The sequence below is a fragment of the Cricetulus griseus genome, unplaced genomic scaffold (assembly GCF_003668045.3).
Source record: "Cricetulus griseus strain 17A/GY unplaced genomic scaffold, alternate assembly CriGri-PICRH-1.0 unplaced_scaffold_32, whole genome shotgun sequence".
NCBI lineage: Eukaryota > Metazoa > Chordata > Mammalia > Rodentia > Cricetidae > Cricetulus > Cricetulus griseus.
Window position 1 is genome coordinate 53,127 of NW_023277053.1, and position 24,058 is coordinate 77,184.

At 38.9% G+C, this 24,058-nt stretch overlaps 1 protein-coding gene and 1 pseudogene across 1 annotated transcript; both read left to right on the forward strand.

Moving 5' to 3' along the window:
• The first annotated feature begins 13,938 nt into the window (after positions 1–13,938).
• On the forward strand, positions 13,939–14,209 carry LOC118237716 (annotated as a pseudogene).
• Positions 14,210–15,675: 1,466 nt separating this feature from the next.
• On the forward strand, positions 15,676–19,811 carry LOC113838566 (insulin-like growth factor 2 mRNA-binding protein 1). The gene is given in 3 exon segments (XM_035453824.1): positions 15,676–15,802; positions 18,254–19,318; positions 19,321–19,811. Coding segments are annotated over 3 exon segments (1,683 nt in total).
• The last annotated feature ends 4,247 nt before the right edge of the window (positions 19,812–24,058 follow it).

A 24,058-nucleotide genomic window follows, 5' to 3' on the forward strand; every position in this document is an offset into this window, starting at 1 on the left:
TGTTAGGTTTCTTTCCATTACTGATGGTTTGATAGGTTTGATTATCTGAGCACTCTATAAAAATTGCCACATATTTAATATTGTGAGTGCTATTCTACTATGGGTTCTGTGATGTTTGTTAACATTTTAGCACCCAGAAAAGGTTTTGCCACGTGACTCACATTTATAAGTGTTCTCTCATGTACAGATGTAGTGAGATTTTGCAGAGATGATCCATGGTGAAAGGATATAGCATGTAAATTACTCATTAAATATTAAGGACTCTGACTTCTCCAGTTGTGTAGTGACTTTGAAGAAGTATTATAGATACACAACTTGCCACAATTTGTATATTTATAACTTTTGTCAGTTATACATGCTTAGAGGAAATATAAGTATTGTGCTCTTAGTAAAGGATTAGCCAAATGCCTTGTATTGCAATGCTTCTCTCCAGTATGTATTTTTGATAAATTTATAATGTTGAGCTCTGTTTAAAACACTTGCCACATACTTCACAATTTTAACATTTCTGTACAGTGTGCATTATTTGATGAACTTGAAGATGTGTACTCTGGTTAAAGAATTCTCTAAAAGTGAACATTTTTATGGTTTCACTCCATTATGTACTCTTTGATGAATGTGAAAATGTGAGCTGCTGGTAAAGGACTTGCAACATACTTTACAATTGTAAGATTTCTCTCCAGGGTGTATTCTTTGATGCACTTGAAGTTATGACCTCTGTTTAAAAAATTTTCCACAGTCTGAACATTTGTAAGGTTTCTCTCCAATATGTATTCTTTGATGAATTTGAAGAGTTGAGCTTTTGTTAAAGGACTTGCCACATAATTTACAATCGTAAGGTTTCTCTCCAGAGTGCATTCTTTGATGAACTTGAAGATCTGTGCCATTGGTAAAGGACTTACCACATAATTTACAATCGTGAAGTTTTTCTCCATTGTGTATTCTTTGATGAATTTGAACATGTGTGCTCTGGCTAAAGAACGTTCCACAACGTGAACATTTGTAAGGTTTTTCTTCAGTGTGTATTCTTTGATGAACTTGAAGATCTGAACCATTAGTAAAGGAATTCCCACATTCTTTACATCTATTTACTGAGAATGTCGTTATGTGTAATTCCCCAGGTCTATTATCTCCTAAACATCCTGATATTTCTCTCTGACAAGTATCGTGTGTACACTCTTTTGGGATCATCTCTTGAATTGTACAACAAAACACACCTGAAAGAAATGAAAGGGAATTATTGTCTGACAGTGTGGATTTAGGCAAAAATTAATAAAGAAACTTATAAAAAAGTACACTAATGTGATCTGTAGAAATATCGTGAATCATAAAAGCATGTTCTTTTTATTTGGAAAATCTAGTATTAATTTATATCAATTACCCATTTCAAAACCTTTGAATTATAAACTGTTTGAAATTAAAAAATCACATATACACTTCCTATGATTGATTATTATTAAAATTGTTTTATGTAGTCAATCATTCATTATTATTAATACATGTTTTATGTAGTCAATCAAGAGAGTGATTATTAAAAAGAAAGCAATAAAGTGATCATAAACAACACATATGTCCATAAGGAATCAAATGTTCAAACATGATGAAGAAGAAGAATGCCGTTTCATGAAATTGTATTTTACAATATGAAAAATTTTAAGGGTCCTCTTTAAATGTGTCATGTGACTCAATACTATAAACATAAACTGTAGAATTCAAAATCAACTAGTATCCATTACTAATAGTGTTCTATTTACTTGCAAATTGCATTGTTAATTTAGATCAATAACACCTTTCCAAATAAATAAATTATAAAATGTTACAAGAGAAAACAGTCACATGCACTTTCTATGAATAATTGTTATTAATACATGTTAATCTGTAATTCTTCAAAGGGAGTGATTATTAAAAAAGGAAACAAAAAATAATGATAAGCAACAAATATGCCTATCCGATCCATAAAAATTTATGGACATTAGGAGAGATAGTTTCACAATTTCCACAATCGCAGTAATTCTATAGGAAATCAATTTCATGAGAAAATTAACAATATGCTTAATTGGTAAAATACATAATGTATAAAATTCATATTTTCAAAGTATATTGAAATTTATAATTTCAAAATAAAATATAAGAACTCAGAGTTTACATGTAAAATTCACAAATTATTTTAAGTGTAAATTTAATGAAAATAAAATTGTATCAATTCACATCTGGGTTACCCCAGTCATTTGCATTCTAAAGTTTTCAATATTTCCTAATCTATAATATAACTGATATATATATATATATATATATATATATATATATATATATATATTACAAAAAAATAGCAACAGAAATTTGGTCTAGCTTAATTGCTGATGATTATATCATTTCAGACCTTATCAGGTTACATTAAACAAGCAATAATGAACAGAACCCATGGCACAGCATAATTTTTTGCTCACAACATTCATTAGGTTTCTAAAATTCTTTCATTACAGATTTGACAAAGGTTTGACAGACATGGACACTATCAATTGGGAAAAAGAAACATGGCAGCATTCTTCACTTTTGATGCGTGGATGCCCAGTACAAAATGAAGGAATCAGAGTCAAGTAACACCCAAGTTGTATTACATTTCCTCCAGAATATATGTTAGCTTGAAATTTTTTGCAATATAACACCATAAAATTATATGACACTTTAAGGAAGCAATGACTTTTATTGTGATAATACTAAACAAAATCAAAAAACAAAACAGAGACTACCATTTACCTTAGTACCAGGGATAAGTATCGTCACTTAATGTTACTTATATAAAATAAATATTATGTTCAATGAGAATACTTTGACATTTCTCTGGCCTATCTGTATCCCTTGAACTACATGTTATCTTAGACTGATACTAAAGACTTCAAGCAGAAAACAGACCAGGTATGTAGAGAGTGGGTATCTTATATTTTCTCAATTATAGGGATTCTTTTTGAGAAAACTCCATTTGGAATGATTATTTTGGTAATTTGCATGCTAAAATCATATTCTGTTATACATAGATATGTTCCTCCTACTCCATAATTTTTTCTATGAATGAATATATTATTTTGTAACAGCCTTTTCTGCTTCTAAATAAATGATCATGTGCTCTCTTTCTTATGTTCTCTTCTCTTGATTCATTTGTGAATTGCTTTACTTATGTTCACTCCTATAAGCAACTTTTGGATGAAGCCATCTTTATCTTAGAAAATTATGATTTTGATGTGTTCTTGAAATCTAAAATTTCCAATTTGTCATATAATTGGAAGTATACTGTTGTTTGTTCTTTTCAGAATTGTAGTGGTAGTCTGCACTGAATCCATCACAAAGCCATTACTTGAGAAGTTTTTATTGTTCCTTCTATAAAAGTGGAGGAAATGTGACAATCAAATTATTTAAGTCATCTTGACTTAATGTTTGGTAGTTTATACACTAATAATTTCATCACTTGCTTTTGGCATTTCAAACATTGGTTTTAAATGGGTGGACCTGAATTCATTATACTAAGTGACTTAATTAACTTGGAAAGACAAATAATGCATGTTTTCTGATTCATCGATTCTAGCATTTAAGAGTTTGGTAACTGTGTTTTTATACTTGTCCACAGAATTAAGGTACCTAGTATGGGGAGAATCAGATCCCTCATGTTCTTCACCCTCATCCCTTTCTCCCCCTCCCAGTCTCTTTCAACGCTTTCCCCTCCTCCCACTCCTAGCTAAATTCTGCCTTTCCATTATTCAAAAAATCTTCATTTGTTAACCAATAAGAGAACTTTCCAGGGAAAGCTGAGACACTGTGAGCAGTCCAAAGCTAAAAATAATAGGTATAGATGAAGGGGAAGATATCCAGCTCAATGTCACAGAAAGCATATTCAACAAAATCATAGAAGAAACTTTCCCAACCCAAAGAAGGTAATGCCTATGATAGGACAAGAAGTTTCCAGAACACCAAATAGACTGGACAAAAAAGTATACCCTCCCAAATAATAATAAAAAGGAAATATACAAAATAAATAAGGATATTAAAAGAAGCAAAGGACATGACCCAAGTAACAATTAAATGCAGACCTATCACAATTACACCTGACTTCTCACTGGAAGCTCTGAAAGCCAGAGGTCCTAGATACATGTTCCACAGACTAGTAAAAAAATGGATGCTAGCACAGACAACTCCAACAAGCTCTCAATTAATATGGATGGAGAAAATCAGATATTCCATAAAAAAAACCAACAGATTTAAAAAAGATGTATCCCCTAATCAAGTCCTACAGAAAGTACTGGAAGGAAAGCTCCAACATAAATAAATTAGCAACACTCACAAAACCGTACACAATTGACAATGTTACACAACCAAAATTCAAAACAGGGACACATGCACACAAAATACCACCACCACCAATAAATAAAAAAATAACAGGAATCAATAATCAATCGTCATCAATATCTAGTAATATCAATGGCCTCAATTGCCTATAAAAAGACACAGGATAACAGAATGTATACAAATACAGAATACATCCATCTCCTGCAAAGGAAACACAATTCAACTTCAAAGACAGACATTACCGCAGAGTAAAGGGTTGAGAGAATATTTTCCAGTCAAATGGACCTAATAAAGAAGGTTGTGTAGCTACCCTAATAATGAATATATTAGACTTCAAATGAAATTTAATCGAAAGAGATGAAGAAGTTATTTCATATTCATCACAGGAAAAATCCATGATGATGAAGTTTTAATTCTGAACATGTGTGACCCAAATACAAAGGTACACACATTTGTAAAAGAAACATTACTAAAACTTAAATCACATATTAAACCCCACACACTAATAGTGGAAGACTTTAACACTCCACTCTCAACACTGAACCATACTACCAGACAAAAACTTAACAGAGAGATAAAGGTACTAGAAGAGGATTCAACTGGGTTTAATAGACATCTACAAAACAATCCATCCCAACATAAAAGAATATAAGTTCTTCTGACAGCCACATGGAACTGTCTATATAGTTGGCCAAAAGTCAGCAACAAAGGAAACCTCAAGATATAAAATAATATTGGAAAACACCCTGTATCTTATTGAATCTCCATTATTTAAAGTTAGAATTCAACAAGAACACAATTTACAGATGGCCTAAAACCTGATGGAAATTGAACACTGTTAATTTGCATCACCCATGGTCAAGGAAGAAATAAAGAAAGAAATGAACAACTTTATAGAACTCAATGAAGACAAATCCACAACATACCAAAGCTTATGGAATACATTTAAATCAGTGCTAAGAGGTATGTTCATAGCACTAGTTTCCTATATAAAGGAAAAGGAGAACTCACACACAAGTGAATTCACAACACATCTGAAAACTCTGAAACAAATGTAATCAAACACACATAGAAGTAGATGCCCATTTAATTGAATTGATAGCTAAAATCAATCAAACAGAGAAACAAAGAAAACAATACAATGAATTATTGAAAAAAGAGTTGATTATTTGAGAAAATCAGTAACATAGACAAACCTTTATCCAAACTAACTAAAAGCCAGAGTGAGAACATGAAAATTAACAACATCAGAAATGAAAGTGGGACGTAACAGTGGACACAGAGGAAATCCAGAGAATAATCAGGTGATACTTTGAAAACTTATACTAAACAAAATTGGAAAATTTAAATAAATGGAAAATTTTCAGGATAGATATCACTTACGAAATTAAATCAAGAACAGAGAAGCAATATAAGTAGACCTAACCCCTAATGCAATAGAAGCAATCATCAAAATCTCTAAACCAAAAAATGTCATTCGAGGGCCACATGTTTTCGATGCAGAATTCTACCAGAAATGCAAAGAAGAGCTAAGCAGAGGAGTCATTGACACCCCTTTTTAAAAAGCTACAATTTACTTGGAACACAAACCTCACAAAGACACAACTATGAAAGAGAACTTCAGACAGAACTCACTCATGGACATTGACACAAAAATATTCAATAAAATATGCACAAATCCAATACAAGAACACATTAAAAATCATTTACCATGATCAAATACTCTTCATCTGGCAACTGGTCTCCTCTGATCTCAGAACCTAATACATATAGATATAAATGGGCTGAAAGAGAAATCAGAGAATCGTCACCCTTTACAATAACAACAAACAAATAAAATATATTGGATAACTAACCAGTCAAGTCAAAGACATGTATGACAAAAACTTTGAGATTTAAAAATAGAAATTTAAAAGACACCAGAAAATGGAAAGAACTCCAATGCACATGAATAGCTAGGATCGACATAGTAAAAATGCCAATCATACAAAAAGCAATCTACAGATTCAATGAAATCCCCATCAAAATCCCATAACAAATCTTCACACACATTGAAAGAACAACATTCAATAATATATGGCAAAAAAACAGAATGGCATAAACAATTCTGGACAATAAAGGAAATCCTGAAGTCATCAGTATCCATGACTTCAACCTCTACTATAGAGCTATAATAATTACAATACTTGGTATAGGCACAAGAAAAGAGAGGTTGACTAATGTAATCTAAATCAAAATACCTGATATTAATCCATACACCTACAGACGCCTGATTTTTGAAAATAGCTAAGTTTATACAATGGAAAAAAAAACTTTGACAGATGGTGCTAGCATAACTGGATGGTTAGATGTAGAAGATTGCAGATAGGTCCACATCTATCACCATGCAGAAAACATAGGTCCAAATGAACAAAAGTTTCAATATGAATCCCTTTACACTGAACCTCTTAGAAAAGAAAGTGGGAATTGAAGGAATTGTAGAGAAGACCACTTCCTCAATTTATCAGCAGTAGCACACACACTGAGATGAACAAGCAACAACAGGGGGACATCATGAAACTGAGAAACTTCTGTATGGCAAAGGACACAGTGAGTCAACAAGTAAGTCAGCAGCCCAGAACACTGGAAAAGATCTTCAACAACAGACATTTGATAAAAGGCTGATTTCCAAAATAAACAACAAATGCAAAAAGGTGGTCACCAAAACACCAAATGACACAATTATAAACTGGAGTACAGAACTAAATATAGAATTCTCAATAGTGGAATTTAAAATGGAAAAAAGGCACTCAAGATTTGCTCAGCATCCTTAGCCATCAGGGAAATGCAAATCAAAACAACTCTGAAAAACCATCTTGCACCTGTCAGAATGGCTAAAATAAAAAATGCTAATGAAACTTGTGCTAGAGAGGATGCGAGGTAAGGAGAATGTTCATCTTTTTCTGAGAGTGCGAACTTGTACAGCCACTTTGAAAATCAGTATGACATTTAATCAGAAAATTGGGAATTGATGTAGTTCAAGACCCAGCAATAAATATCTTGGGCATAGACCAAAGATGCACACTCACACCATAAGCACATCTGTTAGACTATGTTCATACCAACATTATCAGCAATAACTTGAACCTGGAGGTAATGTAGCTGTTCCTCAGTTGAATAATGAATAAGGAAAATGTTGTACATATACACAAAGGAGTACTAGTCAGTGGTTAAAAATATCATCCTGAATTTCCCAGACAAATGGATGAAACTAGAAGAAACCATCAAGCCTATGGTAACCTAGGCATAGAAAACACCCATGGTATGGCCTCTTTCATAAGTAGATATTAGAAATAAAGCAAAGGATAAATAGCCGATAATCCAAACTCTCAAGAAGCTAAGAAATGTAGGAGACCCTAACAGAGACAAACTTTAACCCTAGAGAATGGGAAATAGACAATATTTGAGTACATTGGGAGCATAGGAAGATGGGGTTGGGAAATAAGAGAGGGAGGAGTGGAGAAAAGGTGGGAGCAGGAGGATATGAGGGATCAGAAAGGTCAAGTTGGTGAAAGGATAGAGTACAGCAATGAAAGAGATTCTGAGATAGAGGGAGCCATTATGGGGTTATTAAGAAATAAGCACTAGGGAAATCCCTCAGGAATCTACAAGTATTAACCCAACTAAGAATCTAAGCAATATTGTACCATAAATACCCTTCCCCTATATTTAGGTTGATGACTTACTTAAATTCCATCATATAGCCTTAATACAGTAGTTGGTGAAAGCAGCTTCACAGCTAAGAATTCAGTTGAAATCCTGGAGTCCATTGCTAGAGAGGGAGGGATGATGAGATAATTGGTCAACACCATGTTGGGGAATCACCACAGAAACAGCTGACCTGAGCAAATGATTGCTCACAGACTGTATATTGACAGCTGGGGAATCTACATAAGACACAACTAGGCCCCCCAAAGTGGCTGTGCATTATGGACCTGGGGCAGTAAATGGGTCTCTTTAGTAGTAACAGTATTTATCCCTAGTTCATCAACTGGCATTTCGGAGGACATTGCCCATGGAAGGAAACATTGCTCAGCCTAGATATGAGGGGAGGCTCAGTTCTGCCCCCAATGATGAGCAGGGTTGATGATTCCCCATGAGAGTCCTCACCCAGTCTGAGGATTAGATGGAGGAGGGTGGAGAGGGAAGAGGTTGGGGGAGTTGGAGATTGGGAGGATGAGGGGGATATGATTGGTACGTAAAATAAAATTATTTTAATTGAGATAAAATGTGAGAAAAATAAAAACAGATTAATTAATTGGAGAGAATTGGGAAATAAGAAGCCTAAGATCTTGTACAAACAATTATAAATTGAGATTAAGCATCAGATTGGTTATTTCATAAATAATTGTAGGTACCCAGAAGGCAAAGGGAAACAACAATTGTAAGACCAAACCCAGATAGAGAAGTGTCTTCATCCAAAGTAGGCATCCATGTGTCTGGAGTTATAACTCAGGCTTTACATTCAAAGGCTCACAACCAAACATAAAATTGGTACCAAATATTTGACAAGAATTTCTACATAAAGCCTAAAAGACAGCTTCTTAACAGCAAAAAATTTCAGACAGGATCTATTGTTGGTGGTGATAAGATGCATGGCTTCTTTAAGAAATTGCTTCTTCCTGATTTGGCATTCAGGCTTGAGCAGAGCATGGCAGATTCCATCCACAGTACACAGATACATTTCCAAGTAAAGCAGTGTGCTGCATGGCAGAGAAAAATGTTTCATGGGCAGCATGTCACACACTGCTTCTCAGAGCTAGTGGTAAAAATACCTTTGACATATTGAAAGGGTAAAACAGGTGGAGTCATTATCCAGGGCAGCTACAAACATGGGTCACCTTTATAAATACACTGTTGGTCAAACAAACGAATTATGGAAACACAATAAGGAAAGAATCATTCAAAAAGACATATAAATGAGTAATAATGTGTTTAAAAGATGTACACAAGATTTAGGGAGAGAAGAATAGTAAAGGTCATAGATTAAATGAGTAAATTAAGCTTATAAAATGTGGTACTTCAAAAGAAATATAGAAATATAAGCCACATAAAGATGGAATATACAGGGAGAGTATGGATTGGATACATTATTTTTTTTTCTTTAAATTTTAGGATACGAGAAACATTTGATTCTGGAGAATTTAAAAATGCACAAACATGTATATCTTAAAGGTGTCTGGGCTTTAAGATATGATTCTTAGGATATTTAACTTTGTAAAAGAGGTTCCAGTTTTGTTTCCACAGTGGATGGGAACCTATGGATTCCTTCCAGGCTATGGTTTGAGGAAGTATGTCCCCCTGAAATTATGGCCCAGGTGATCCAACATTTGAAACTTAGACTGCCAAAGACCAAATTTGGCCATGGATCTGGGTTTCCTCAGAATTCTCATGGGAATGTCAATGCCCCCAAATAGCAGATAGCAACTTGGAGAGAATTATGCCCAAATTCCCAAGTATTGTTTATCAAAGTTTCTTTTCCTTTAAATAGGGCTGATTGCACATAATTCATTAGCACAGTTAATCTCTTTCTAAGGAAAATGAAGGATAAATAATATACAGAAATGAATGCTCTGCCTTGCTGTGGATTTTGGTTCATTTGACAAATGTATGGATATATATATATATGTTAAGTTATATATATATATCCTTGTTAAGTTATTATATTTACACAACTCATTTAGAATGTTCTATATCATTAGAAATGCAGATTATAGCTAGTCATCTGTAAAATTAAGTTATTGTTATGTTAGTTTTCCAGTTTACAGTTGTATTTCACATAGATATGTACTCTTCAAAACATTTCAAATACCTACAGAATTTGTTATTTCACATGGTTTATTAACCATTTTAATGACAAATAGATATCTGCTCCTGGCAGCACCAATTATATTAGAGAGAATGATAGGCCCCACACAACCTGCTTTGGTGTTTATCTTCAATTTGGCCGAGACAGTCACTTGTACTAGAAACTGTACTTCCTAGACTATGTAACTGTTCTCTGTGAAAAATACACATTTTGGAACCACAGAAGAGGGGCTGCTATAATGGAAGCCAAGGAATGGGATAGTACTTCAGGGTTCCTGCTTCACAGATAAAATTGCCCAACATTCTACATAAAAGAACACAACTGATGAACTTTGCCAGTATAAGACAAAAAGGATCTTCAAATTTCTTGCTTCATTTCAAAGTGTGTGAAACACTCTGACTAAAAGCGAAGATGGATGCCCAAATTTTACACAAGATCTTTGAGTGACTGTCCAGGCAGCAAGTTGTCTCTTTCAAGTGTTATAAAAGTTACTTACATTGTACTCTGTTTTTATTATGTAATATTAAATCCTTCTGTAGTCTATGATGGAGTTGAGCTGTAGACTAATAGTTATAGAGTTCCCATTACATATACTAAAATATAAATTATACATAAAATTTTAAACTTTCATATAGAAAATAGATTAACTCAGTTAAATTTTGTCCAAAGCAAATGGACTACATATATAACTATAATTTTTACTTGATAACATAATTTACTCTGATTAAGTTAAAACCTTCCTTTTTATTTAGACAAAAAAGAAGAGATGGTGGGGGATGTCCTTCTGCATGCTGTCACACTTTCTCTCAGTCTCTCTCTCTCTCTCTCTTTATCTCTCTCTCTCTCTCTCTTTCTCTATCTATATATATGTATATTATTGACTGATGATTAAAGTTTTTATTTTGGACAATGGATAGGCAGAATTTATCTATGTAGAATTACAAAAGAACAGGTAGGGAGAATTAAGGCAAAGTAAAGAGATGGCATGTACCACCAGGGAGGTAGGACTCAGGACATTACCTATGTAAATCATAGATACAGATTAATAAATATGGGATAATTTATAACAAACCTAGCAAATAAGAAGCCCAAGCCTATGGCCAAAAAAATATAGATACTAAACATCAGAGTAACTATATCTAAGTGATGGTAGGGACATATATGATGGAGAGAGTTTGTACTCAAGGAACAAAAGCCTCTCATCATAAAACAGTTTGTCTGTGTTAGTCCTCGGATATGACTCATAATTGGGAACTGGTCTTAATTACGGAATATGAGATCCAGATTTGTCTCTGTCTTGTCCCTCTCTGCAGCAGCCAGAACAGCCATAGTACCAGTACAGTATTGTGGATTCCTCAATGTTTGATGCATCTTGGGACATTTTGTAAGACGAACCTTTGTTTACACATGACTGGACACAATCATTCTGTGTCAACCCGGGTACTGCTATGAAGCTATATTATCACATACCGAGTGAAGACTCTCTAGTCTTGTTGTGTCACATCATACCCATCCTACGGTCTGGCACAGTTTTAGGTATCTAGGGACCCACAAGTCTATGTTTGATTGAGGTTAGTTGCCAGAATGGAAATGTCCATACAGCATGCTCACCTAGGGCACACAGGTCTTTCTAAGACAACTTTTTTTTTCTCTTTCTAGATCTGTTTGAACAACCAATGCTCTAAGTACAAATGTAAGTATCTCTGGGGTGACAGTCACATATAAATGGAAATTCTAAAGAAGTTATAGAGTCAACACATTACCTTGTCCACCTATTTGTTCTTACCTCCGACAATGTAGAGTCCATTTCTCCAGGCAGATGCTCTATGGGAAAAGCTCAGTTCCATCTACAGAGGAGCTCTTACTAAAATTCCTTCGAGAGCTGGTCACTCTTACAGACTTGATAATATATCATTACCATACCAAGGGCAACTTCACATTTTAATCAGAATCCTTGGTTCAAGCCAAGTATTGGTTTATCATGGAAGAGCTGGCATTGCAAACAAGGGCCAGCATATTGCAGAATCTGAGGATTTTGGGGAATGGGTCCTCCTATGTCCTAAGGACCTCATGTCACATCCTGGTGTTGGTGCATAATATTCAGTGGCTCTGTCAAGCATTAGAGAATGAAGCAGCTGAAGAGCTTAGTAAAAACATAATCACGGTTTGTGGGTCTGAATTCTCAGTGGGTGTGAGACAGTGGGATCAGAAGTTTTTAGTAAAATCACAAGTCCTACCAGAGTATGAGTCCTGTAGGAGCTACAGGTACCCCATATCTAGTTTACCCTCTGAGAGATTTCAAAATGTTGGGACAAAATTTTGGGAGAAAACAAAAGCAATTGGATGATCTGGATTCTGGGGGATGACTTAGTAAAGGATTTTCCACCAAATATGTGAACCTAACATGTGTTTTCAGGCCTTCATGACTGAAGTGTAATGGCAACATGCACATGTTGTCCTATAACCTCTTCACATGGGGGCCCTAGAATGAGTGTGTCTAGAACACATACACCCACAAAAATGTGTAAAAACACACACTCAGAGAGAAATTGTCTGTGTAGTCATGCCATCCTGGAATTGCTCTGTAGTCCATGCTCTCCTCACACTCACAAAGATGCACCTGCCTCCTCCTCCTCCTCCCACATTCTGGAAGGGAAGGTATGCACCACCTCAGCTTCTGATACTTGTTTTTTCTTCATGTATTGATTGTAATAAAATATTTTGAAACAATATATTTTACCCTTTGTTTATATTTCTCCTAGTTTCAGGGATTTATGCCAGGATTTCCCACAGAGATGGAAAAGAGGTCTGTCACTGTCTCTCCAAGTACTGTCTTGTTAATTTTGCAATAACTCATTACTATAGTTCATTTTAATCCTCTGTGAATGTCCAGAAAATTTCCTGGGAGTTGAAACTTTAAACTGAGTTCTGCCCTCAAAGACGTTCCCCAAACAAGTCAAAAGTCACATGTACATTCCTTATCTCAGCAGGGGAAGTGGCAAAACACCAGGGACATGAGCTGAGGGATCAGAGACGTGGACTGAACTCAGTTCATTCTATGACAAAACTGAAAGCAATTTCTTCTGCCACAAAAATCCATCACTTGCTGTGTACTGATACCATTCATTGAACAATCAATCTACAAGCACAGAAGCCAGCATCAGGCCTATGCCTTGATGACTGTGTACAGGGAATTTGGAGGAAATGAGTACTTTGCACATCCATTGTCCTGGGGAGCAGAGGGAAGATCTAGATGACCTTGAAATGGAGCTGGGTGGCGGTAGCATCATGAAGGAAAAGAGTCACAGCCAGACAGTTGTAAGACTTAACCAGCCCTACCTACTCCATCAAAAAGGGGTGAATAAGCTAGTTTTGGTGGACAATCCTTTCTTTCATGCCAACACAAAGGAGGCAGATGCCAGAAGTTCTCTGTGAGGTTGAGGCCAACCTGCTCTATACAGTGTAATTCAGGACAGCCAGGGTTTTAAAGAGAATCCCTAGTCAAAAAAGAGTGGAACATTGTGGCACACACCTTTAATCCCCCCATTCCAGAGCCAGAGGAAAGCACATGCAATTCTTTGATTTTGAGGGGAGCCTCGTGTAAACAGTGAGTTCCAGAACAGTCAGGACTACACAGACAAACCCTGTCTAAAAAAAGGTAAAAGGGCAAGAACCAGCGAGAACAACCCCTGGAGGGACCAAACCCGAGTACCTCTGCAATCCCGAGTTCAGTGCCAATGACCTAGGAAACCATGCACAAAAGAAAGTCTGAAGCAGATACTAAGGGAGAAAAAGCCAAGGTGAAGGAAGAGCCACAGAGAAGATCTCAAAGTTTGTCTGCTAAAACTGGTCCTCAAAGCCAGGGCCCAAGCCTAAAAAGGCCCCTGAAAAGAAGAGAGAGAAGGTACCCAAGGAAAGATGGGGAAATCAGATGCTTGTAAGGATGCAAATAACCTTGCAGAAAATGGTGACGTGAAAACAGACCAGGCACAAAAAGCTGAAGATGCAGGAGATACCAACTGAAATGTGTGCACTTTTGATAACTGTGTACTTCTGCTGACTGTACAGTTAAAATAATATTTTTATCAAGTTTGATAAATATGCAGAATTTCGATTAACTTTTTTTTTCCATTTTCTTAGTTTTTTGAAACAGCGTTTCTCTGTGTAGCTTTGGAGCCTAACCTGGCACTCACTCTGGAGACCAGGTTGTCCTCAAACTCACAGAGATCTGCCTGCCTCTGCCTCTGGAGTGCTGGGATTAAATGCGTGTGCCACCAACACCCAGCTTTGATTTAACTTTTGTATGTTTGTTTGTTTGTTTTGTTTTTCGAGACAGGGTTTCTCTGTGGCTTTGGAGGCTGTCCTGGAACTAGGTCTTGTAGACCAAGCTGGTCTGGAACCCACAGAGATCCGCCTGCCTCTGCCTCCCGAGGGCTGGGATTAAAGGCATGCACCACCAATGCCCAGCTGATTTACTTTTTAAAAGCTATGCTACTAGCACACAGAACACTTCATTGTTTTGGGGTAGGGAAGGAACATGTGTCAGAAACAAAATGTCTCCTAAGCTGGATTGATTGATGATGATTGATGGAAAACATCTTTCTGTGACAATTTAGAAAGTCCCCTCTTGGCTCAGGAAAGATGTCCTAGTGTTGACATATGTGGCCACCACAGCACAGAATGCCTTGTGTGGGAAAACTCCAAATTCATTTTTATATCATCTTTCCCCTGTACCATGAACATAGATTTAACTCCCTTAAAACGAGAGACCTGTTGGCACCTGACCCCCTAAAATAGGTTTTGCTGGTTTATTGGGCAATCTGGACTTTGCAGTGAAAATAATATCCTCAAAAGAGCATTGGTTCCTTTTATATACAAAATTGTGGATCTTCAGAATGACAATTCTGCCGTTTTCTATTTATTTTCTGAAAGTCAGTGTCTGCTTGTGAAAAGCTGTTAAACAACATCCTTAATGTGAAATGTCAACCCTCACTCTAAGCTCTTTCCCTTTTCAAAGCATTGAATGAAGACTTCACTGGGTTTTATAGTTTCATTCTGATTTTGATAGTCCATACAAGAAGGGAGTTGAAAGTTCTTATAAATTGTTACTGATTGTTTGCCCACAACCTGCGTGAAATACCATGATTGTTTGTGGAAAGCATCTTTAATAAAGGTGAATATGGTTTGGATTGGGGGAAAACAGGAAAATAGGAGGGGTGGCTGCAATCAGAAGGAATAGGATGACCTTTGGCAGCCTGAGCGGAGGCTCATGTCACCAAGTAGTGAAGACCACATTTTAACTGGGTTCAACAGCAAGATTGGAGAACTGAGAGGGTGGGGCAAAAGATGTGTTTGTGTTTTAGGTCTCCACAAAAGCAGCAGTGATTATATCTGATCAATATTGAAAGCCAAACTAAAACATACAAAGCCACTATATTATGTAGCTATTGACTGGGCGGGGCCATAGAGTGGGAGGGTCTTCTGGAATGATGGGGAAAAAGGTAGAAGACGTGGAAGGAAGCTGGATGGAAAATATATTTAAGTCAGGTCCTTGGACTGGAGTTTCACACAGTAGCAGCAATCTGTTGAAGACAGGAGTTCCTGCTGATTGCCAGGGTAAATAGGCCAGTAAGGCTTTTGGGTCCATGGTGGGGTGGGGGGATGGATGTACCATTCTGTACTACCAACAGCAATGAATGAGGATCCTTTTCCCCACATTTTTACAAGCCTGAGGTGTTGTTGTTTTTCATGTTTTTGGCATTTCTGAGAAAGTTAAAAATCTCAAAGCAGTTGTAATTTGCATTGATTGGATGGCTTTAGATAAGGAAGGGTTTTTTTGTTGTTGTTTGTTTGTTTGCTTGCTTTTTTGAGGTCAGGTCACTCTAAATATTCCTGGGTGTCCTAGAGCTGCCTGTGTAGACCAAGTAGTGCAAGACCTCTCAGATATCCTCCTGCCTCTTCCTGCTGAATACTAGTATTGAAGACATGTACCACCACACCCCGCTAGTTTAAATTTTTATTTTATTTCTTTGTTCATGAGTTAGGGATTTTCAGTGTAATCCTGGATGTTCTGTACCTCCTATTTTTTAAATATGTAGCCCTCCAACTCAGAGATGCTCCTGCCTCTGCCTCCCTAGGTATTGGAATAAAATATGTGTGTCACCACGCCCTGTTCTTTTTTCTTTGCTATTTCAAGACAGGGATTCTCTGTGTAGCTTTTGAGCCTATCCTGTCCCTGGATCTAGAGACCAGGCTGGCCTCGAAATGACAGAGATCCGCCTGCCTGTGCCAGGATTGCTGGGATTAAAGGCATGCACCACCAATGACAGACCCACGTCCTTTTCTTACATTTCATTTGAGAAAACACTAAATCAGAGATCTTCCTGTCTGTGCTTCCCTAGTGATGGGATTAAAGATGTGTATCATGAACCCCTGTTACTATAGTTGTTCTTATATTTCATTTGAAAAAATTCAAGGTCATCAGGGGCTATAGAGCAAATTCAAGTTCAGTTTAGGATCCACAAGACTTTAAAAAGGGGGAAATTAAAAAAAGTTACTAATCAATAGAGACCATTGGTCATATATTCTAGAACAGAATTGCTCTCCCGTTTCAGGGTTATAGCAAGAGCAGATGCAGGACTAGTGTCCCTCAAGTTGTTAAAGAAATAGAAAATGCCCAGAAAGAATAAATATCCAGTAAGGACAGAGTGTCTTCATGAGTTAATCAGTAGCATCTAAAGGGAGTGGAAAAGGCATCCTCAAGGGATCCAAGTCCATAATCTCATAATGGATTAGGTTTGGGACCAGAATTTCATGGTCATTCTTAGTCATAAAATGAGTTTGAAACTAGCCAGTGCTAAGGAAACCTGGTGACAGTCTTTGATTTTCCTGGAGACATAACCCTTTGAATCAAGAGCTGTGAAGCTTGTGAAATGTCACAACCCAAGTCCATGTTGTGTAGCTTGAGTACTTGAGTTTTATTTCCTTGCTGCACATGACGGAAGGGGAAAAACATACATTTTTTTTTCTTACATCCACAAATGTTCTCTGGCAGGATATGGACCCAATGCTTACACAAAAACACATGGAATAATATTTTTTCAATAATTTTCAATTTTTCTTGTATCTCCCTTTGTTTGGACACAAAAATGGACAAGTCCTTTATCAACGAGACTCAAGTCATCCTGCTTTTTAAAATTTCAATATGTATACCTTTTATAGATGGCAAGGAAGGTTTCCAGGATTTGGACAGTAAACTGAGGTATTCCTTGACATGGTTTCCAGAAAAAGTAAGATGTCACATGGAGGTATTGTATTCCTGCAATGGGAGCAGCTGGAACCCTTGGAAACAAATTGAAGGTTTCCTAGCACTGATTAAGTACACTTCAGTCCCTCAAAATGGGGTGCCACCATTCTCTTCAGAATACCCAAATACCTAAGGGCAATCAATGAACAGAAGAATTCCAGACACCATCAGGGAGCCTTGGGAAATCTATGTAGAGAAAAGAAGGTCTACAGAAAGCTAGGGGACCAGGTAGAGTTTCTGGGAGTCACAAGATGTGAGAGAGAGTATGGAAATTGTTGCAAACAATGAGGTAAGAATCTTAGCAGCCCTTGACAATAAGAAGGGATGCCTAGCCAAAGGAAGTGCTGAATAGGATCCCTAGAAGCAGGTTAAGTAGAAGTCCATTTTTTGATGTGGGCATTGACAGGTGGAGCCCCAATTTATACAGGGAGGGATACTGAAAAGGTCGAGGCCAATTTTCTCTTGGCATTCATTTTCCCATAAACATGTCAATCAGCAAATGTTATATAAATCACGATTACTTCTTGAAGGATCTGGTGATCCAATCTTAATGCCAGCTGTCAGGAAACTGAGGCAAATAATCTCTGTGATTTGTCGGGCCAGCCTGGTCAACATACACAGCCTCCAAAGGCTTAAGCAGCTAGTGCCTGGATTCCTAAGATGCCCCTCAAACTCTTGAATTTAGGTAATGTTCCTTACCCTCCCTTCCTCCTCATCCCCCACTCTTGTTCCCTCATTCATTTTTTTTTTTAAATCTTCAGGGAAAGTAGAGCTACAAGGAAAACGCCTAGAGATTGAACACTCGGTCCCCAAAAAACAAATGAGTAGGAAAATTCAGATTCGGAATATTCCACCCCAGCTCCGATGGGAAGTGCTGGACAGCCTGCTGGCCCAGTATGGTACAGTGGAGAACTGTGAGCAAGTGAACACAGAAAGTGAGACCGCAGTGGTCAACGTCACCTACTCCAACAGGGAGCAGACAAGGCAAGCCATTATGAAGCTAAATGGCCATCAACTGGAGAACCATGCCCTGAAGGTCTCATACATATCTGATGAGCAGTTAGCTCAGGGTCCTGAGAATGGGCGCCATGGTGGCTTTGGCTCTCGGGGCCAGCCTTGGCAAGAATCACCTGTGGCAGCAGAGACCCCAGCCAAGCAGCAGCAAGTAGACATCCCCCTCAGGCTCCTGGTGCCCACGCAGTATGTAGGTGCTATCATTGGCAAGGAGGGTGCCACCATCCGCAACATCACAAAACAGACCCAGTCCAAGATAAAGGTGCACAGGAATGAGAATGCTGGAGCTGCGGAGAAGGCCATCAGTGTGCATTCAACACCCGAAGGCTGCTCCTCAGCATGCAAGATGATCTTGGAGATAATGCACAAGGAGGCAAAGGACACCAAAACAGCTCACGAGGTTCCCCTGAAGATCCTGGCCCATAATAGCTTTGTGGGGCGACTCATTGGAAAGGAAGGGAGGAACTTGAAGAAGGTTGAGCAGGATACGGTGACAAAGATCACGATCTCATCGCTCCAGCATCTCACCCTCTACAACCCTGAGAGGACCATCACTGTGAAGGGGGCCATTGAGAATTGCTGCAGGGCTGAGCAAGAGATCATGAAGAAAGTTCGAGAGGCCTACGAGAATGATGTAGCTGCCAAGAGCTTGCAGTCTCACCTCATCCCTGGTCTCAACCTGGCTTCTGTGGGTCTCTTCCCAGCGTCATCCAGTGCTGTCCCTCTACCTCCCAGCAGCGTCACTGGGGCTGCTCCCTATAGCTCCTTCAAGCAGGCTACTGAGCAGGAGATGGTACAGGTGTTCATCCCTGCCCAGGCTGTGGCGCCATCATGGGCAAGAAGGGGCAGCACATCAAACAACTCTCACGGTTCACCAGTGCCTCCATCAAGATTGCACCACCGGAAACACCTGACTCTAAAGTTCGAATGGTTATCATTACTGGACCCCCAGAGGCACAGTTCAAGGCTCAGGGAAGAATCTATGGCAAAATAAAAGAAGAGAATTTCTTTGGTCCTAAGGAGGAAGTAAAGCTGGAGACCCACATACAGGTGCCAGCTTCAGCAGCTGGCCGGGTCATTGGCAAAGGTGGCAAAAAGGTAAATGAGCTGCAGAAATTGACTGCTGCTGAGGTGCTGGTGCCAAGAGACCAGATTCCGGATGAGAATGACCAAGTCATTGTTAAGATCATCGGGCATTTCTATGCCAGCCAGATGGCTCAGCGGAAGATCCGAGACATCCTGGCTCACGTTAAGCAACAGCACCAGAAGGGACAGAGCAACCAGGCCCAGGCACGGAGGAAGTGATAGCCGCTTCCTGGCCCATTGGCTCCTGATCAACAGGCAGATCGCAGAACTGGAGGGCAGAGGGCCAGTGTGCTCTTCCCAGCAGGCCTGAGAATGAGTGGGAATCGGGCTTTTGGGTCTGTCTGGAGATCAGGCTTGCCAACTGTCTTGAGAAAAATGTTCCAGTGAGGAACTCTGATCTCTCGCACCCAATTAATTCAGCCACGTGGCCACCATGGCTCACCCCTTGGAATGTCACCATTGCAGTTATACCTTGGGTTGCTTTTAAACGTGGATTGTTTTTGAGGAAATTCTCCAGTCTCCATCAGAAAGATTGGTCAAATCCCAGTGGAAAGAGAAATAAAATTTCCTTCAGGTTTTATAAACCTCAAAGGATAGTTAGTTTCTTGACCCTAGAATCTTTCTACCCTGACTTCTTGGTTAATTGATAAATTCCTCCCATTCTTAAGGCCTTGACCAATACCTTACCGCTTCCTGTATTCATTTACACTGTTTTAGCCTTGTGACTATGAGGGGTGGGGGGGGTGGCTGGGCCACACCTTTGTTTAGAATATTAACACTATGGAGAACACCTGTCATCAGTGCTTTAATCCTGATTCTTCCTCAACCTACCAATGAGAACAGCAAGATAGAAAGGAGAGAGATAATAAAAAATATATACTAACCCACGTTTAAAAGGAGCCCTCTGCTGAGGATAGAGCCCAATGGTCAGATTCCTTGCCTGGCATGTTCAAGGCCCTGGGTTCCATCCTTGGCATCACAAAAAGGAAAAAACAGCTTGCCCTCATGGGTGAGATATTGCAGATTACCATCTAGAAAAATTGGCAAAACAGAAATTTCTCTTGGTCATCTGGGACTTCCCCACCAAGATTCCCTACTCATTATGCCCATCTAACTCTGTGGGTTCTTTGGTGCCGTACACGTGGGTGGTACCTCCTGCTAAACAGGGTGAGGGCTGACCAGTGTCCCTGATTCCTATCATTCTCAGGCTGATTTTATATTTTTTAAAGTCTATTTTAATGATTGGATATATGAGCTCTGGGAAAGGGGGTGTAAGCTCCCTTTGATAATGTTTCAGTTCCATGGAGGAGTTGAGTGGCCCAAAGGTACTCTCACTCCAACCCATGTGCTCTTATAAGGGCTGAGGCAGGCATCGTGTTGTATTCCCTGCCACGTATTCCCTGCCACGGCACTGTTTCCTTGTGGTGGGACCTAACAACCCAACCCTGGGCTCCTGATAAAGCTTCGAGTTTCATCATCTGTCAAACGTAGTAAATTGGAGAACATTGTTTCTGTTTTTACTTTAGAGGAGTATTTAACTGACTGCCTATGCCTCCATGAATTGCCATTATAAAAGGCATGCCTGGAAACTTCAGAATACCAGCAGCATTATGCACAAAGGGGTGAACACACTTAATTTATTAATTTGACAGGTTCAAAAAGATCCTGCTGGAAGTTTGGCCCTTATGGAGGACAGTGGCCATCAGTTCAGTGAGGCTAGGCCTCCCCTCCTAATAGTGTACAGATTGATTGTAATTCATTTAGCCAGGTGATGCACTTTAGCTACCCTGGAAAATAGTATCAAGTGTGCTGGGAAGAAAGGAACGCCTCTCTCTTCATGTGGGAAAGCCCATGTACAGAGTTCCCCTCTTCCTGACATTGCAAGGACAACAGTGAATAAGCAACCATGATGTGTGGGTGGAGTCAGGCAGTGCTGTGTGAAGTGAACTACCTCAAGGTGTGACATTACCTCAGCAATGATTTCCTTTTGTTCCCTAAACACCAGTTTTTAATTTTTGTTTTTTTCTTTTTGATTTTTTTCTTTGCGGCTTGCTGATATTTTATATAAAAAAGAAGAGCAAAAGAGAAGCTGATAGTCTTGAATATTTTATTTTTTTAATGAAAAGAAAAATGAGAAAGTTATTTTTGATAATTTCTTACAACACGAGCCAGTAACTCTTTAGGAGTTCTGTGGAGAACTGGCCCTGTGGGGAAGGTGGGGGCTGGACCCAGGGGAGGAGTGGATAACCCAGAGGGGCCCAGGTCCAGGACCGTGTTGGGTCTCTGACCTTGAAGTATTAAGATCTAGCAGAGCTTGGACCCTTGGGGAACAAACAGCAGTGTCCCACTAACCAGATTGCCTGTGGGCGCCCCTCCCTCTCCTCCTGTGGTGAAACAGAGCCTTAGTTGGAGTTTCCCACCAGTGGTGGTATTGTTTAAGATATTGCCTCTGTTTTATAGAGGAGAAAAATAATAAATAAAAAATGGAATCTTTTAAGAAAACCTGTATTTCTTTAAAAACAAAATATGGGAGCCAAGATTCCATTAATGGGAGAAAAAACAGGGCCTCCTTCTCATACTTCGCGATGCCTCCTGGTTGTTGTTTCATTTCCATCCCCCTTGCTATTCTTAGTCTGTATCGTTCATACTGCAGGGCAAGCAGATGGTCAGTGACTGCCCTCCCCATCTCCCTGTCTTCTTAGGTTGATTTGGTTGATAGCAAAAGTGGACTTGTTAGGTAGGAAATTGGTGATTTAGGGTGGTGAGGTAGCCAAGAGGAAAGAGGAAACGCTGAACATGTTTGGGACATGGTCTTGCTTTGGTTTGATCTTACCACATGACCCCTGTGACAGCCCCTCATAGCCTCCAGAGCATCTAGTCCAAAGAAAGAAGCAAGACAGTCTTTAGGGATGGTAACAGACTTGTCCCGGACACAAAACGGGTCTGCAACTTCCCATCTGGCTCTACATGCTTTGTCCCCAAACGAAGCTGGCAATGTTCAGACATCTGCCATTTAGTGATTTAAAGTGGATTTCTTGCAGCAAGCATGCTTTGATGCCTGGTTCAAGTGATCATGGGGGGAGGGGGGATCCCACAGTACCTGAAATGAGGTTGTTGGAGTATTGCATTCCTTCTGGGTCTGCTCCCTTCACACCTTAAGCCCAAAGAAGCACCCCAGGAACAGAGCAAGAGTTTGGGCTCCTGCCAACGGAATTGTGTTATACATGAAGTTTTATTTTCTCGTTTACACACAGGGTCTGTACAGACACTCCTAGAACTCCTCCCGCCTCCTCCCAGAATGTAGAGGCTGTAGGCACATGCCAATACAACACTGACATGAATTCCTTTATTTTGACACTGGAACTAAATCAATGTTGCCAAGGACTGGGCCGAATTTTCCATGAACTGCTTGCTTTTGTCACCTGACTGTTGGGATTCTAATAGGTAACAGAGTTTGACAACAATGTGAAAGAAATTCCACCTAGAAATCCTGCTGAAGTGGGGCAAATGATTGTAGCAGCCAGAGGGTTCTAAGACTCCATGAGAACATGGATCCCAGAATGAAATAACCAGGTCTCATAGGGGATCACAGAGACTGAACTGACAACCAGTGACACTGTATAAAACTGAAAATGTCTGTGTATAGAGAGATGGCTTAAAAGTTAAGAGCACTGAATCCACTTCTAATGGACCTGAATTCAATTCCAAGCACTCACATTGCTCACTGCTAAGTAATACTCTAGTTCCAGGGATCTGGCATGTTCATCCAGACACAAATACAGACAAAACAATGCACATGAAAAATTTTAGAGGAACTGAAAAAGTCCTCTGAATATGTGTTAGGGTTGTGTAACTTGGTATGTTGTGGGACTTCTAACTGTGGAATTGAAGCTGTCCCTGACTCATTTGCTTGCTTTTGGGAACCCCTTTCTTCATGGTATGGTGCCTCACACTTCCTTGATAAGACTGCTTGTGGCCAGTCTCACTGAATTGTGTAATGCCAAGTTTGGTTGTTGTTACTGGGAGACCAGTTATTTTCTGCAGGTAAATAGAGGAGGAGATGATCAGAAATAGAGGTGAGATGGGGACAAGGGACAAGAAGGAGCCAAGGGAGATGAAGCTGCAATGAGGATACATATGAGAGAAGAATTAAAAATGGAAAAAAATCAATGTGGAGTTTTCTTTTCTCTATGCTTTAATTTTCTTTCTTATAATTTTTGTTTTTTTTACTTGGAGACAGGGTTTCTCTGTTGTTGAGCACACTATGTAGTCCAGGTTGACCTTGAACTGACTGAGGTCTTCCTGCCTCTGCCTCCTGAGTCCTGGGAGTAAAGGTGTGTGTGATTGCTGACTGGCTCAGTGTTTTCTTTTTGCAACTAAATTGGGTCAATTTTTGAGGTAAGTGAAGTAACTATGTAGTGTTTTCCCATATAGCCCAGGCTGTACCACAGGTGGTGGTAATAGGT